The sequence below is a fragment of the Psittacula echo genome (assembly GCF_963264785.1).
Source record: "Psittacula echo genome assembly, chromosome: 2".
Lineage (NCBI taxonomy): Eukaryota > Metazoa > Chordata > Aves > Psittaciformes > Psittacidae > Psittacula > Psittacula echo.
This window is the reverse complement of record NC_137737.1, coordinates 55,751,436-55,767,477: the sequence shown is the minus strand read 5'-3', so window position 1 is coordinate 55,767,477 and position 16,042 is coordinate 55,751,436. Positions and strand designations below refer to the sequence as shown.

The window sequence follows — 16,042 nt, the reverse complement described above, 5'->3', positions numbered from 1 at the left end:
AAACAAACCAAGGAGGTTTTGGACCCCATCTGTTCCCGAATACCATAGCCAGGACCATTTGTCCCCCCATGCCCATGTACCCTGCTCCTGAAACCCCACGATGCCCATAAAATGGACCTGCCCAAATCTTTGCAGGTGATGGGGTCTTCTGGATAGATCTATGTGTTTAAGAATTGATAGTCATTTCAAATAAGCCACCACCCCATCATTACCTCCATGCTCCTGCCACAACTTGTCCAATTTCTGCTTGAGGGTCCAGCTGGAAACCCATTGAATCCTGCACCCCACTCCATGCAGAATAAGGTAAGAGTCAGAGACACAAATGACCCAAATTACCTGCATGATTGCTCCTGTTGCGTCCACACTAGATACAATCACTGCACATTATCCCTATTTCAGTTGCTATTGCCACTGCTGGAAGCAACAATATTTGCATCACCCCACTGCGGCATGCTCCTGCCAGCTCTCAAATTAACGAATTGCTTGTGCTTCTTCATAAAAGGCACCAGTGCCACCTATCAGCCCTGGGTGTGGGACTGATGAGCATCATGTAATCAAATGGAGATGAGCAGAAATACAGTCAGGTTATGGAGATCAGGCCACTTTGCTACAAATGGCTTTAGTTCCTGCTGCCACCATGCTCACCAACACTTGAGAGGAGCGCTTCTGCCAGGACTTGGAAACCAGAATGGGATTTTACAGATGATAGAGCCTTCTGGTATTTGGACCATTGTAAACTGCTGCTGTTCTCCTCTCCTCATTGGGAGACTTGTTTTTACTCTCTGCGCCTGATTTCTGAAGGGAGGATTCTCACCCACATTCTCCTTTTCATGCCACTTGCTGCTTTTGTTGTGGTGTCTGGTGGGCCATGTCCTATTTCTGCTGCTCTTTACACCAGAGCTCTTCCTTATAGTGGGACTCCAGCACTTCCTAATCTACTCAGAGATGATGTCCTATGATAACAGCATGGACCATGCTCCTTCCTTTGGGGAGATAGGAGACCTTGCAGCATTATCTATCATGCTCTGGTTCATTCCGTCTCCATCACAGCTACTTTCCACCTGGCTGCAGTATTTTTCCCCCAGCTGTGCCTACCTGATGAGAGATGTTCTCTTTTCCCACTGATCTTGCCTACTTTTATGTAAGTGCACAACAAGCAGACAAACTCCTGGCCTCTCTGTGTTGTCTATATAAGCTCACTCTGGCCCTGGATAGTGTAGTCCTGCCTCACATCTCTCTCCACTCCCTGTCCCCCAGTTCTCTGGTGCTGACTACAGCAGGCAGCTGAGGGCTGGTTTAGCTCAATAATCCACTGAAGTCTAATCCTGCGACACCAAACCACAAATAATTTGCTTTCAGTCAGCTCAGCAGGTTAATCTGACTCACCCTGAGCTGGAGTCAAGGATGCTCCAGCTTTGGCCTTCAAATGGGTCTCCTGATTCAAACACCCCATCCCAGAGGTGAGCTGAGAAAGAGCTCCTGGCACTGCAGGACACCCTGTTCAGCCTTGGTGGCTTCTGCCACTCTTGAACTCTTGGTTGTTAATTCAGTATGAACCTTTGAGTTGTAGATATAATTCACATTTAATCTGGCAATGGTTTACAACATCACATAACACTGTAGTGAAGAGGAAACTTCAATGTGTCCAGCAAGGAAAACTGCAGCATAAGAAACTCCAGGTAGGACTAAATGAAACCCGGTTTTGCTGTGGGCCCAAGGACTACTAAATCCAGGCTATTCTGGACTCAAAAATAAGCAGGGAATGGAATAGATTTAGAGGGACATTAACCTCTTTGATAGCAGCCTGTCCTCTCCACCACTGGGCATGGAAAAACCCCGAAAGCCTGATAGCTTGAAGAACTTAAGCAGGTCTGTCTCCAACTTCATGTGAGCTGCATTCAAGTAAGACAACAAGGCAAACAGTGACAAGTAACTGGATTTTTCCAGATTGTTTTAATATTCTAACATACTGTTAGTAACATAGTTGGCACTGCAAAATATATATTATTTTATTTCAACAATATTCCCTTAACTTTGTACTTGAAGAAAAATCACTTGTTGCCATAAATACTCTGTTGCTGTTCAAAACACTCTTGTCTGTCTGTGCTAGGTTACCTCTACAGTGCAAGTGGGCCAGGCTAACATTTACAACAGCTCCTACCGCCACTTCCTCTGTGTTAAAAAATGACGTTTTTCTATAAAAATACAAACAAAGAAAGATCTACTGCATTTTTTAAAAAGCCCTCCGGTCAGTTGGGCGTATTTCCACTGACACCGACAAAAGACATTTTCTGAGGTCCCTTTGAGCGGGTTTCGCTTTGGGTTAGAGGGAATTCTGCCGTTCGGCAGCTTCTTTCTCCTTCAGAGGAGCAGAGCGAGGCTGTGATTGCAAAGAGCCCTGGCCGAGAGCCAGGCACACAGGCGGAGTAGTGTTCATGTATTTTTCATTATAATACAAAAGGGAAGCAGAGTTATATAACATGGGGCTTTGTAGTGCAGCTCTCTTTTTAAATCTGTAACAGGAAAGAGGAGAATCGCATCCCTGTTTAAGACTTCATACGGTGAAACACGGCTGACATCTGAAGCTGCAAGAAGTCACCTGGCATCTGGCCACTGATGTCAGTGGTAGGGCGGGTGCTTGTCCAGATGTCTGACCAAACCCACCCCAAGAGCTGTATTTTGCTAAAAAGGAGTTCCTATCCTCTCATTAAAAGCAAAATTAAAAAATCACACACTAAGTGAACTAAAACCACAGCTGGATTGGTCGAACAGGTACAAAAGGATTAGTCTCAACAGCAGCATCAGGATGTTTCCAGCACACTGAAGAAGGTTGATAGTTATCTCACATCAGGGGTCCTGTGGAGCACCATGGGCTGCTCCAGAGAATGTGCTGGGGATTTGATGGGACCCTGGCATTGGCAGACTTCACATGCTGAATTCCTTCTACATCCATAATGAGGTTCACTGTGAAAGAGCTGAGCTGCTAATTACAGTCCTCAATATTGATGTACACAAAGAGGGTGGAGGAGGAGTACGGGTCTCCGTTCTTGGTTAGAAGATGGATGTGGCGGTAACCTGGAAGCAGAGAGACAGATGGAAAGTGGCCTTTAGTCCAGCTGGAAAAATATTTGGTAGCATTTGCCAAGACTCTGCAAAAACATCTCCTCTGTCTCAGAGCATTTTGCTCTCAGTACCCCACAGAACAGGTAGGTTTGAGAGGCATGGCTCTGAGCATTGGTAGTGATGTATTGTGCCCAAGGCCACTGGTGACAAGGGGCTCCCTTCCCCAGAGACGGTGTTAACAGCCGCCTGATAAACCATTTATCATTTTGCCCATACCTCAGAGAGGGGACCTATTCTGGCCTGAGGTGTGACGGATGTGGATCACTCCTCTGGGACACTGGAGCTTCCCAAAGGCTCGCTGTTGTGAGGAACAGGCAGTAGGGCCTTACCTTGCTTCAAACTGGTGAAGGGAAGGGTGTACTGCCCAATGAAGTCATTCTTGGTCGACATGTCAAAGTCTTCCACCACAAACCGGACCAGGGCAAGTGCAGGGATCTCTATGTCAAATGTAAACTCTTCATCCCATTTTGGGTTAAAGCCTGGGCAACATAGACAAGAATGATGGTCAGAGCTTTTCACAAACAAGGGAAGAAGCAAGAGATGCTCACAAGCAAGGATGGCAGCCAGAGTTGCTTGCAAATGGATGGAGACTTTGCCTGACCGAAGCCAAAGGTCATAGCCAGGGCTGAGAACATTGTTCCCAGCTCTGATTTGCTACCTGGTATTAATAAATCTTAGCTTAGGCTGCTCACTGCAGACCTCAGCATCACGGTCCAAGAAGGCAATGAGAAGCAGGAGGGAGGTGAACTCAGCTCTGCTCTACATGCTCTCAGTGGCTGACACATGGATGTCTCTGGTTGACACTGGACCACCTGCAAACTTTTGCAGCCCTAAACCAGAGAAGAGCAGAAAGGAGAACTGTGCCTTTGTATTGTAGCAGCCTCACTGAGTGCTGGAGTACACCCAACTGTCACTACACAGTGCCTCAGTTTCCGTATCTGCGAGAAAGGTTAATGATTACAAAAGCGTCATCAAGTCTACGGACAAAATGTTTTATGTCCCCCCGTGTAAGGGCAGTGACTGAGACAGCCAGACGAGCCCTACTTCTGTTATGGATAAGGATCTTGTGGTCTGGACTCACAAAGCAAACAAAACCAGAGACCGTCACATCAGGTGGGAGGTGAAGAGCAAGCTCAGTGCTCTCTCTCCAGGTCACAGTGGGTGCTCTCTGCAGTGTCCATAAACCACTCCCCAGAAAAAAAGAGGAGGAGAGGACACCTTGTTTGAAACCCTTCTGGCATCAGCCCAAGAACAGCAAAATGTCAGCTGTTCATAGAGGACGTGTAGTTGATTCTGCAGGAAACAGGGATCTTTCATCTGACCCTGAAGATGCTGAGATGGGCCTGTGGACAGTCCCATAGCAAAATACCCATGCTGGTGCACTTTATTTGGACTTTCATTGTTTAAATTAACCGGACTGTTCAGAAAATACACATCTGCTCATCACTCCCTTCATCCTTGGGAAAAAAACAGTGTTGCTGATTCCATGGGAGCAGAAATCACAAAAGTCAAGGGAAAGGCATCAGCCCTAGGACAGTAGTTTCACTGTACTGATCCTCTAGGGAGGATTTTCAGCCCATCTCAGAGCCTTGGTGGGATGCTCAGAGCTGCTGAGCCAGCAGGTTTTCACAGCTTCTCGAGTTCCGCGGCTGCTCTGCTATGACCTGATCTGTGCCCATAGCCCCTTCTTCAGTCCCACCAACACAGAATCATAGAATCATGGAATCATTTAGGTTGGAAAAGACCCTTAAGACTAAGTCCAACCATAAAACATCAAACCAGGTGAACTGCTGAAGCATGTCACATATCTGAAACCTCAGCCCATGAAAGGCAACCCCCTCACTGCAGCTGCCTCTTTCCAACACTGATGTTTTCATTGTTTGATTCACTTTCCATTAAGAACACTCCCTCCAGCATCACCCCAGTATCACTCCAGCCAGCCAGGGACTGGCTGTGGGGCAGGGTGTGCTGAGCAGCCCTAGGGAACAAGCCTGGCCAGTCTGAAACATTCCCTATGCAGCTTTCACTCAAGGCATTGTAAAAATCAATGTAGGTAACGGAAATGGCCATGAGCTTTAGGAGCCAGGCCAGATTTACTCAAATAGGAAAGAGGAAAAGGGAAACATTGTTAGCAGGGAGGAAAATACGCATTGGCTTTCTAGCACTTGGCTCTTACTCCACACAGAACAGCGGTGTGTGTGTGCACCTGTGTGTTTGTCAGCAGGAGGGTAATGACTGATTTCTCAGACCCCTACTGCCTCGCTGAACTTGCCCTCTGTAAACTCAGAAGGCCCCAATATTCACTGCACAGAGAGAAATCCCAGCCATGTTTGACCGATAAGAAATGGCCCACAGCTAAGTGCAATGTCTGAGATCTCCGACGTCAGTGGTGGGTAAGGCTTGAGCCAGGCTCTTTGGAGGTGGGGGCTTATGGCTTTCATCCCTCACCTGTAATATTGCTGTGATGTGTGTTAGTTTGTGCCACTTTGGGCAAAAGAATGAGCAGATGCACCATCCCTGCCTTATGAGGGGGCTCTGAGTTGAAGGAAATGTTCTTCTTTTGTACAGACTATGTTATATATGAGAAGATGTCAAGTTTCCAAGGCTACGGTTATTATTGCCCTCTTCCACTACCCCCTTATAGAGAAGATAGAGCCATGCTCTTACAGATGTACAGCAAAAAGCTTAATGCATAATAAGCACAAATTGCAACAGGGAAATTTCTGGTTAAGCATAGGGATATCTTATCATGAGTTCAGTCAAAGACGGGATCACTTGAGAGAGCCTAGAAAGTCTGAGGAACCTCCATCCTTTGAGATACTCGAAATTCATCTGGGCAACGCTCTGAGCAACTTGAGTTAGCATCTTTTGTGAGCCTGTGACACTGCCTAGCGTGGGGAGGCTTGGGTGCACCTGAGCAAGCCTGGCCACAGGGCAGCAGTCTTGGCAAGGAACACTTTGCTACATAAAATGAAAGGTTTACTGCCCCATGGGAGCACTGCATGGAACAAAACCCCTTACCATTGTTTTCAATGACTTTGGTCTGCTTCTTGTTGTTATCCTGTTGGACACCATGGATCTCAATTGTTACTTTAGGATCAACAATGGAGTTTTTGCTTTTGTTCACCTTGGGCAGCTGCTGACCAGAGATGATCTGTGTACGAAACAGAGGAGGAGGTCAGGTCATCATTAGGAGAGGGGGCTCCCTGGCAAACTTCCTTCTCCTTCTCCAGGAGTGCAGGACCTGCTACAACAAGCTGTTGATGATCTTTCAGAATGAGTGACATCCTTCAGATGAAGTTGTCATGAGCCAAAGCACCTTAGGAGCATTGCTCCAGCCCAGCCAGCTGGCTAAGAGACAGGCAATTTTCTAACTGTCCCCACAGTGATTAGATGATACTTGTAAACAACAGTGGTGACTGTTGACTGCATGTCTGCCTTATGTTTGTGTAATGACAGTGAATATTGTCATTAACCTCTCCTATTGCCAAACATTAAATATGTAAGTCCCTGAGGATGAAAGCCCATGCAGGACTGAAGCAGAAACCCAGCAGTGGGAAATCAGCAGGGTTGAGATACAGCTGGCCAGGAGAAGAAGAAGGTATAACCTACATGCCCCCCTGAAGGTGGATGCTACTGAGACAGTTTCCAACTTCTATTCTTACTTTAAGCAGAAGCTTCTTCTTTGTCCCCCATGTTCCTTCTGTGATGGATTTTGGATTGAATTTGGTTTGCTCATCCCGGAGGAATTCCGGCTTTAAGACATACCCAGAAAACCCATTGTCCTGGAATCGACCCTGGTAGACATCCATTTCTGTGCCTGCTGTCTGGAAATTTAGGGCAACTGCAACATAAATAGATAAATTCAGTTGCTTCCAGATAAATCAATGGTAATCTTTTTATACTAATTCTGTTCACACGAAATTGCACTTCATGGACATAAACATTTGCTTTTCCACACTTCAAAGAACAGTGATAAACTCTGACCCTCACAGCCTGCTACCCCAGAGGACTTCCTGCAGAGACGTTAGAGGCAGGAGGAGCCATCACAGCCGTCTCATTTGTCCTCCTGCCTTCACCAGGATCAAAAAGTGTCCTATATTGAATTTATGTCACCTGGTTGAGCAACTGCATGTTTTAGATAAACCTATTTATTTCTGTGCTGAAGGAGTGACCACCTGCAGTGAAGCCAGCAAATCCTTCTCAGATCTTTTCTCTGGATACTTAGCCTCATTATAAAACCTCCTTTCCAGCCCAGATATGCCTATTTTCATTTGCCATCCTGAGGGACATTGATGCCTCTGTTGGTTAGAACACAGAGTTCCACATGTTTGAACTCTTTGTGTAGAAGTACAGAAGCTGTGACCAAAATAGATATACAGAAAAGGTTCTCCTAACAGTTTTGAGGTGGGCCAGAAAATTGTCTATGAAAAGTCATTGAGCATTGGCTGAAAAGCTGACCTCTCCCAGTGACCATTGAGCCTCTCTGCCTGCAAAGGGCTTGAGATCACACATCTACATCAACTGAAGCCCCTCCATAGCCAGGCCATGGGTGAGCCGGCCTGGGTGACCCTCTCTGACATCCCACTTGCACCCACCAATCTGGCAGCCGACGTTCCACAAGTCAATGGGGTTGTAGTTGGAAGAATCTGTCCTCCAGCCTGCAGGGTAGATCCGGCTCAGGTGCCTGACATTGTGATGAATAAAACTGGTTGCTACAGAAAAAATGGAAGAAAATGGCCCTTTTAGTGTTAGCAGCTAATTTTGTCTCCTCTTGTTATAGAATCATAGAATCATAGAATAGTCAGGGTTGGAAAGGACCTTGAGATCATCTAGTTCCAACCCCCCTGCCATGGGCAGGGACACCCCACACTAAACCATGCCACCCAAGGCCTCATCCAACCTGGCCTTGAACACCGCCAGGGATGGAGCATTCACAACTTCCCTGGGCAACCCATTCCAGTGCCTCACCCACCCTTACAGCAAAAATTTCTTCCTTAGATCCAATCTAAACTTCCCCTGCTTAAGTTTGAACCCATTACCCCTTGTCCTATCACTACAATCCCTGATGAACAGTCCCTCCCCAGCATCCTTGTAGGCCCCCTTCAGATACTGGAAGGCTGCTATGAGGTCTCCACGCAGCCTTCTCTTCTCCAGGCTGAACAGCCCCAACTTTCTCAGCCTGTCTCCATATGGGAGGTGCTCCAGTCCCCTGATCATCCTCGTGGCCCTCCTCTGGACTTGTTCCAACAGTTCCATGTCCTTTTTATGTTGAGGACACCAGAACTGTAGACAATACTCCCAAGTGGGATCTCATGAGAGCAGAGGGGCAGGATCACCTCCTTTGACCTGCTGGTCATGCTCCTTTTGATGCAGCCCAGGGTACGGTTGGCTTTCTGGGCTGTGAGCGCACACTGAAGCTGGCTCATGTTCATTTTCTCATCGACCAACACCCCCAAGTCCTTCTCTGCAGGGCTGCTCTGAATCTCTTCTCTGCCCAACCTGTAGCCGTGCCTGGGATTGCTCTGACCCAGGTGTAGGACCTTGCACTTGTCATGGTTAAACTTCATAAGGTTGGCATCAGCCCACCTCACAAGCGTGTCGAGGTCCCTCTGGATGGCATCCCTTCCCTCTGCCATATCAACTGAACCACACAGCTTGGTGTCATTGGAAAACGTGCTGAGGGCGCACTCAATCCCACTGTCCATGTCACCGACAAAGATGTTGAACAAGACCAGTCCCAACACCGATCCCTGAGGGACACCACTCGTTACCGGTCTCCAGCCGGACACGGACCACTTGACCATGACTCTTTGCGTGCAGCCATCCAGCCAGTTCTTTATCCACCGAGTGGTCCACCCATCAAATTGATGTCTCTCCAATTTAGAGACAAGGATGTCGTGTGGGACAGTGTCGAGCGCTTTGCACAAGTCCAGGTAGATGACGTCAACTGCTCTGCCCCTGTCCATCAGTTTTGTAGCCCCATCATAGAAGGCCACCAAATTGGTCAGGCAGGATTTCCCCTTAGTGAAGCCATGCTGGCTGTCACCAAGCACCTTGCTGTTTTTCATGTGCCTTAGCATGCCTTCCAGGAGAATTTGCTCCAAGATTCTGCCAGGCACAGAGGTGAGGCTGACTGGTCTGTAATTCCCCGGGTCATCCATTTTCCCCTTCTTGAAAATGGGGGTTATATTTCCCTATTTCCAGTCATCGGGAACTTCACCTGACTGCCAGGATTTTTCAAATACAATGGACAGTGGCTTAGCAACTTCATTCGCCAGCTAAATTGTTGCTGCTTTATGTATACTGCTCCTCTGCCTAGTGAGTCTAGCGAAATGTGAACTACCTGTATAAAATGCTCTTCTTGGTAAAAGCCTCTATGATACTAAGTTATTTCCACTTTCTCAGTGACATGCATAACCAAAGAGATCATAATCCTTGTCTTTCAGGTTTGCTTTTCCTTGTGCTTAACCACTGTTCCTTTATGGGGGACTGGGACGGAGGATGGCCTTTTGCCAGGGCAGAACATACATACCAGACTCCTGGGCTAATTTCAGAGCTTTGCTCTCCGTGAACGATGACATCTCATAGAAAGCCTGAGGATGACTGGGGTCCTCAAAGCCATTGAAATGGACACTCTTGCAGTAGACAACTGTATCTGACAGTTCCTTGGCCAGCTTCAAGGTGTCGCTCTAGAAGCAGAAGAACAAGAGTTTCTGCAGTCATACTTAAACATAATAATCATGTTTTGTCTAGGATGCCTGAGGCTTCTCTTCTCCACCATCTTCACATGAAAACGGTGCACACTATCAACACTCAGTGCACCCCTATGCAAAAAGAGGATGGAAAAGGGGCAGGCTGCCCTTGCCATATGCCTTGCCCTGCATGGAGTTCTAATCCCACCTCTCAGCGTGTCACTTCCTCTCAGGCCCATCTTGGCCTGTCCAATAGTATAACTTACTTCCCAAGTGTTACTACTAAGAATATTTCATCTGAGCCATCCCTCCTTCTGCATTTATTTGCATGTTATTATATGAATGAGTATTTCAACTTGACTATCGCAACTCACAAGTGATTAGGGCTACAAACACAGTAGCAACCAACCCAATTAGTCTGTAGTGGAGAGCTAAGAGAGGAATTCACACAACAGATGCTTTGCTGTCCCAGCACCCTTGTTGCATGATGCTCTCCATCTGGATTCTCTCTTTGTTGGTGGGATACCCTTTCTGCTGCTGTCTGCATTACCACTTGTATTTCAGCATCAATGGCTGTCTCCACTTGCTAAATTTTGCAACAGAGTCTTAGCAATGAGGTTTCTCTACTGTCTTGGTCCCAAGCATGGAAACCTGGAAATAAGGGAAAGTGAAGGATGTTTTTGCCTCCACAGAGCTTGGGCCTTTTCCCTCTTGAACTAGAAATCTCTTACAATGCTTTGATGCCTCCTACTCCACAGCCACGTTCATTGGTGCAAGAGTGAAATGTTAGACATCAGCTCCCATTAGAGGCAAGAAAAGAAAATGACAGACTTCAAAATTATACACATTGTTGATTACAGTTCAGAGAAAGAAAGAAGATCCTCAAAGAGTGAGCAAATCAGCAAAGGGAAGCATAGATCAGACCAGATCCAGAGGCAGTGTCAATCAGCTTTTCTGTCTGTGGGATTGAATGTATTTACATCTCCTATGAACCTGGTTGAGTGGCCTACAGTCTGGAAAAATGAATGTCCACACATGAGGGAGTAAAACACTAGTGTAAAGGCCAGCATTTTCTTCCCAAAATGGTAATTCCAATTGCTTTGGTAACCCACCACCCCTTCCCCATAGATTCATAGCTCTCCCTTCCCTCCTTCCTCCTGTTCAGAAACACATGGCCAGTGAGGGTGCAAGTATTTTCCAAAATGTGGCTAGAAAAGCACTAGTCTCTGGTAATAAACAAAGTCATAATGCTCCCATGACAAATAGATTTCTGGAAATCAGGCAGAGACAGATTGAACATGTGCCCTTCCACTGCTTCCAGAAATGCTACATGGTCTATCCCAGCTGAAGGGTCCTCCAGCCTCATTTTAAGGAAAGAAGCCAACCTTCATGCTTGGCTGGCTCTGCAAGATCTCTGTTTGTGCTTGGGACAGAGATCATTAAGGTGAGCAAGGACCAGGATTCTTAGCTCCAGCTATTTCAACAATTCACCCTTACATATCCCCAGCGGAGTAGCCAAAACCACACTGAAAACTGTCTTAGTAGGGAACATATTAAAAGCATATTTTAATTGGTTTGTTTTTTCTTTTTTTTTTCTTTTTAGGCATGATACAAAATCCACCTATAAAGTTGTTTCCCAGCATGAGTCATGGGACAGGCTAACAAAACAGGATTTCCACATGCAGGGTTTCAGAGCCATTGCAACTGGTAAAGATCTTGTTCATAGCTTTTCTGTCTTTCCAGGTCTGCCCCTTTTCAGGACTCAGTTAATTCTTTTACTTACCTTCCCCTTCTGCTGTATCTCAGTCTTCACAGATTCATCTTCTATTTCAGCTGCTTCATCTTCATCAGAGACATCCTCTGCCTCCAGGTTGTTGTTCCCATTTGTTCCAGCAGGGTCCTCGTGTCGGCTCAGCTTCTTACCTTTCACAAGGATCTTCCCTTTTAACTGCTGCACAAGGAAAAGTGTACAAAATAGCTGGTGATTAGAAAAGGTTCTAGCCAACCCTAAAGGAGCAAGGGTATAACAGCTCCTCAGCTGCACCTCCAGGGCTTCTTGGAGTTGCATCAGTCACTGGTGGTTACACAGGTCTCTATTTCCAGAGTTCTTGCCCTGTCGCTGGCCAGACTCTGAGATCACAAGCCATGAGTCTGAAGACCCCATAGAGCCCACTGATTCCCCTCTGATACAGAGCTGACCCTCCCCTCAACTACACAACTAAAATTGTTGTGCTGTTCAGAGGCAATGAAAATACACTATTTTCAAAACTGAATGTGGCTCAGCAAACAAGGCCAAGCCTGGAGGTCAGGGCTCATGGGAGCTGTTCATGGCACTGTTCTGCCCCTCTGAGTAGCCCTGAATTTTAATCTACCCCAGCCTGTGCAATGTATGGTTATAAACACATGCACAACTTGGAAATTATGACAGCCACACAGGGACTGAAGCAGTGCAGCCCTCTGCTCCACTAGATATTTTAATGGGGGGAGAGGTATTCTGCCAAGCAGACGTGGGATTTTAATATGTAAAGGATCTTGTCAGCACCCTAAGGTGGAACCTTCAGGTGCTGACAGCCTAAGGAAGAGTTTCCAGACCCTTCCCAAAGATACCTCCTTTTCTGAAAAGGGCTTCTCATGTGACTGCTACTATGGTACAGCACTAATCATAAGCAGCAGCATGTGCCAACATAACACAGCTGGCTTCTGAGCCAATCCAAGGAGTATATTTGTTGTGCTGAGTCAACTCTCTCCAGCCTCTTTCAAAGTCCACAAAAAACCCTCAGGTGTAGAAACACACCAACAGTGCACGGTTGCTCGCAGACCACCACACCAGTGATGTATCTCTTGTGCAAGATCTAACTGTGGAAGGCTGAAGCCTGGAGAGGGCTGACTGAACTCAAATGATGCAGCAGTGATGTTGGCAGTAGGGAGGAGTGCTGAGAGAAGGGTGACTGCCTGGGTGCAGTCTCTAACTGAGAGAATTATGCATTAAAATCAGGAGCACACCTCAACCCTGCAGCCTCCAGTGAGGTCAAGTGAGAGACTTGTTGCCACCTGGATGTGTTCAGTACTCCTGGCTTTGAAGGGTGCTAGTACTCCAGAAAAAAGCAATCTTGGAATTAGCAAATATAGCCCTCAGTCTGTGTAGCATGTTCCACTTTTCTCTGCAACACTCTCTACTTGCCCTTTCCACAACAGCAAAAGCAACAAACCCCACCATTCTCAAATGACAGGGCTGTGGAAAACCAAGAACCTTTTATAAAGCAGCACAGGCATTTTCAAAGAACACAATTCCCCCTTTGTGGGTGCAAGCAAATTGTATCACATCTTTACAGTGACCAGCCCAGCTCCTCACCACCCCAAAGCTCTGGACAAAGCCTGGTGTGAGCTGAAATTTGAAATTGGTACCTGAGGAATCAGCCAAGAGCATTTTAATTCAGCTACCACAAATGACCTGCTTACACTGGGGCACTTTCCCTGACACTCAAAAGCTACATAAAGGCAGCTGGAAGGAAAGCACCAGTTAGCTACTGGGAATAAAAGGCCCAAAGGAGCATTCAGAGCATAGCAGTATCCTTCTTCCCATCCCCAGACAATCCTCCATCCTCCCAGCTCCTCAGCTCTCTTCCAGGGAGAGCTACGACCCTCACAGCTCTTCACATCCATGGCTGGGAAATGAGTAGGATCATCTTTGGAGTTTCAGATCAGTCTGCTGTTCATATGTCTCTTCCCACTCTCCTGCCTCAACATCCAGCTCTTCACTGTTCTTCTACAACACCTACTGGAAGAAGGTGAAATCCAGTTCTGTGTGAGTTTTGAGGCTTCAGTCAACAATCCAAATGGACAAGATCGGAGGGATTGCACTGGGGACCTTGTCCTTCATAGGCTGCAGATATCATCCTGCTATGTAATATATTATCTGCCTCTGCTTTCTAGCATCCCATAAGAAGTGCTACTGCCTTATCTCACAGCTCAAGAGTAGAGAACTAGAGACAAGGTATTTGGGGCAGATTGCTTGATTCTTAATTACCAGAAGGGATACTACCCTCTTTTAAGCTTCTCCACATTCTCCCCAGCTTCTCCGCAGCATATCCATCAAGTGGGAGGTGTAATTTCCAGCACAGACCATCCTACATGGCTGAATACATCAGCAGTGAAGGCACAGCAACACAGCCTCCAGCTTGTCTCCTCACCACACCCCATATCAGGGCTCCCAGCAGTGGGTCCTCAGTGCTGCAGAGGTAGTATCCCCTATGCATGTAAATTCCACCAAGCCTACAAAGCAGAGCAGTCCATGTGCCACCTAACTCCAGAGGAGATGCATTAGCTTATCGATATAAAATGAGGGGTGAAATTCACCTCAAAATGAAGTATTTTCATCTCCATTTCCTGCTATTCTATAGTAGTATTGCACTGAATTCACCCTGTAGAAGCTGCCAGTCCCAAACATTGTCTTCTTTCATTTAATATGGGTAATAGGAAACAAAGTCCTAAATTTGAGTGCTTGTCTTCTTTAACAAGGTTTTAAATAGGCTGGTACAGGCAGACACAAACACACAAATGCACTTGTTCCATCTCTCTTGGTTCCCCTACATGTGATATTCAGTATTTCTAGCCTGAGGCAGAAGACACTCAGCTCATCACTGCTCCATTGTGCTTATCCCTGCATTACCACTGCTATACTGGAATTGGTTTCTGAGCTGCATGGCTCAAAGTGATGTTGAATGGGGACATCGGACACAGCAATGGATGGGAGAGCTGGTGGGACAGTGGAGGTATGGGATGGCAGAGGCTCCTGCCACTGCACTCCCAACATAAGCCTCAGACTCATGTCCCTAAGGGTCACCTACCAAGACAGGTCTGTTAAACTAAAAGCCGCTGTTGTTGTAAACAAGGAAGTCCAGGAACAAAAATCTGGAGAGGTTTCCAGATATGCCTGATATGCTGAGTAGTCGCATGCAATGTTGGAAACTGTTTTAGTCTTGTTCCGGGGCTGGTTTTCGCAGTATTTGTAGCTGGAATGCAGGGACAGGGGGAATGAGCCCTGGCAGACCCCTGTGATCTCCAAATCAGTGATAGGGTAGAAAGACCCGCAACAAGCAATCAGCAGCAGAGACTGGATCAGTTCTTCCCTGACACTGCCTGGAGCTTTCATGTGGCTTTTAGCCATTCATCCTACAAGCCTTTAATTTACTACTGGGATCTAAAGATAGCAGCTTGAGGGAGATATTTAGATGCTTTGTGTAGCCCAACACTGTTCCTGATTGGAGCCCAACAATGTGGTGCCCTGGGCTGTGGCATGAATCGTTAGCATGAATCCAAACTGTGTCGATCTTCCTTTAACTACTGACACTGCCTTGCTAACACAATCTGCAGCAAGCAATGCTTTGCCTGTTTTTATTTACAGCCTTTCAGTCCCAGACAGATCCTACCTTTTTTCTAACATAAAAAATGCTACACTGTCCCACGCTCCCCCCTATCAGCTTCACAAGGAAGTGGAAAATTCGAGAAGTTTCTAGTTTGGCTTTTTATTTTTCCCTTAATGTTTCAGCTTCTATTTATTTTCCACCAAAAAAAAAGCAGCAATTCAGCTCTTTGCACTCTCCTAGTTCACATAGCAGGAAGGCAGAAGAAAAGTAGCAGAAGGAAAAGGATAGGTTTTGTTACATTAGTAATTTTTATCCCTTTAAACTAAATGGATCCAATGGAGCATATAAGCCCAAACCATTCACTAAGGTAGATCTGGGCTGTTTTGTTCAAGCTGCGGCCACATGTCCATCTGGGCAGGAGATTAGACAAGCACAGGAATGGGAAAAACATCTTTGGGAAGTTGGGGTCATTCCCTTATATACACATCACACATTTCTTTCCGTGGTGTTTCTCCTTTCTTTGTTTCATTCCCCTGGTCACAAGGCAGTGTTCTGAAAAGCCACCAGCAGCCTTCCTGATCCTGCACTGAGGATAAATAATAATCCAGGAGGTGACACCGAAGACTGATTTTTCCAACTTGGTAACAGCCTGCAAAGACCTGTCTCCATGCTGGGTGTACCCTCACCCTGGGAGAGTCACTTCTTAAATGGAGTCACCTTGTCTGTGTCAGTGCAAAGGTCTTGCTGAAGCAGCAGCATTGAAAGTTATGATTCATCCTAATTTATTGTACTGGTGCCCAGGGACCAACCCAGATCAGCTTCCCTGTGTGCTAGGCATTGTATCAAGCGACGCATGAC

The 16,042-nt window shown here is 46.5% G+C and overlaps 1 protein-coding gene across 1 annotated transcript in view; it reads right to left on the bottom strand.

Annotated features, from left to right (window-relative positions):
• Positions 1-2,983: 2,983 nt before the first annotated feature.
• The window catches only part of PLCD1 (phospholipase C delta 1), a gene marked incomplete at both ends in the record, with an annotated part of 44,945 nt that continues 31,886 nt past the window's right edge, over positions 2,984-16,042 (bottom strand). Inside the window, 7 exons of the mRNA XM_080610763.1 lie at positions 2,984-3,075; positions 3,453-3,602; positions 6,145-6,277; positions 6,789-6,967; positions 7,722-7,838; positions 9,659-9,815; positions 11,602-11,769. Of these exons, the coding sequence (XP_080466889.1) occupies positions 2,984-3,075; positions 3,453-3,602; positions 6,145-6,277; positions 6,789-6,967; positions 7,722-7,838; positions 9,659-9,815; positions 11,602-11,769 (996 nt within the window). The remainder of the gene's footprint in view (positions 3,076-3,452; positions 3,603-6,144; positions 6,278-6,788; positions 6,968-7,721; positions 7,839-9,658; positions 9,816-11,601; positions 11,770-16,042) is intronic.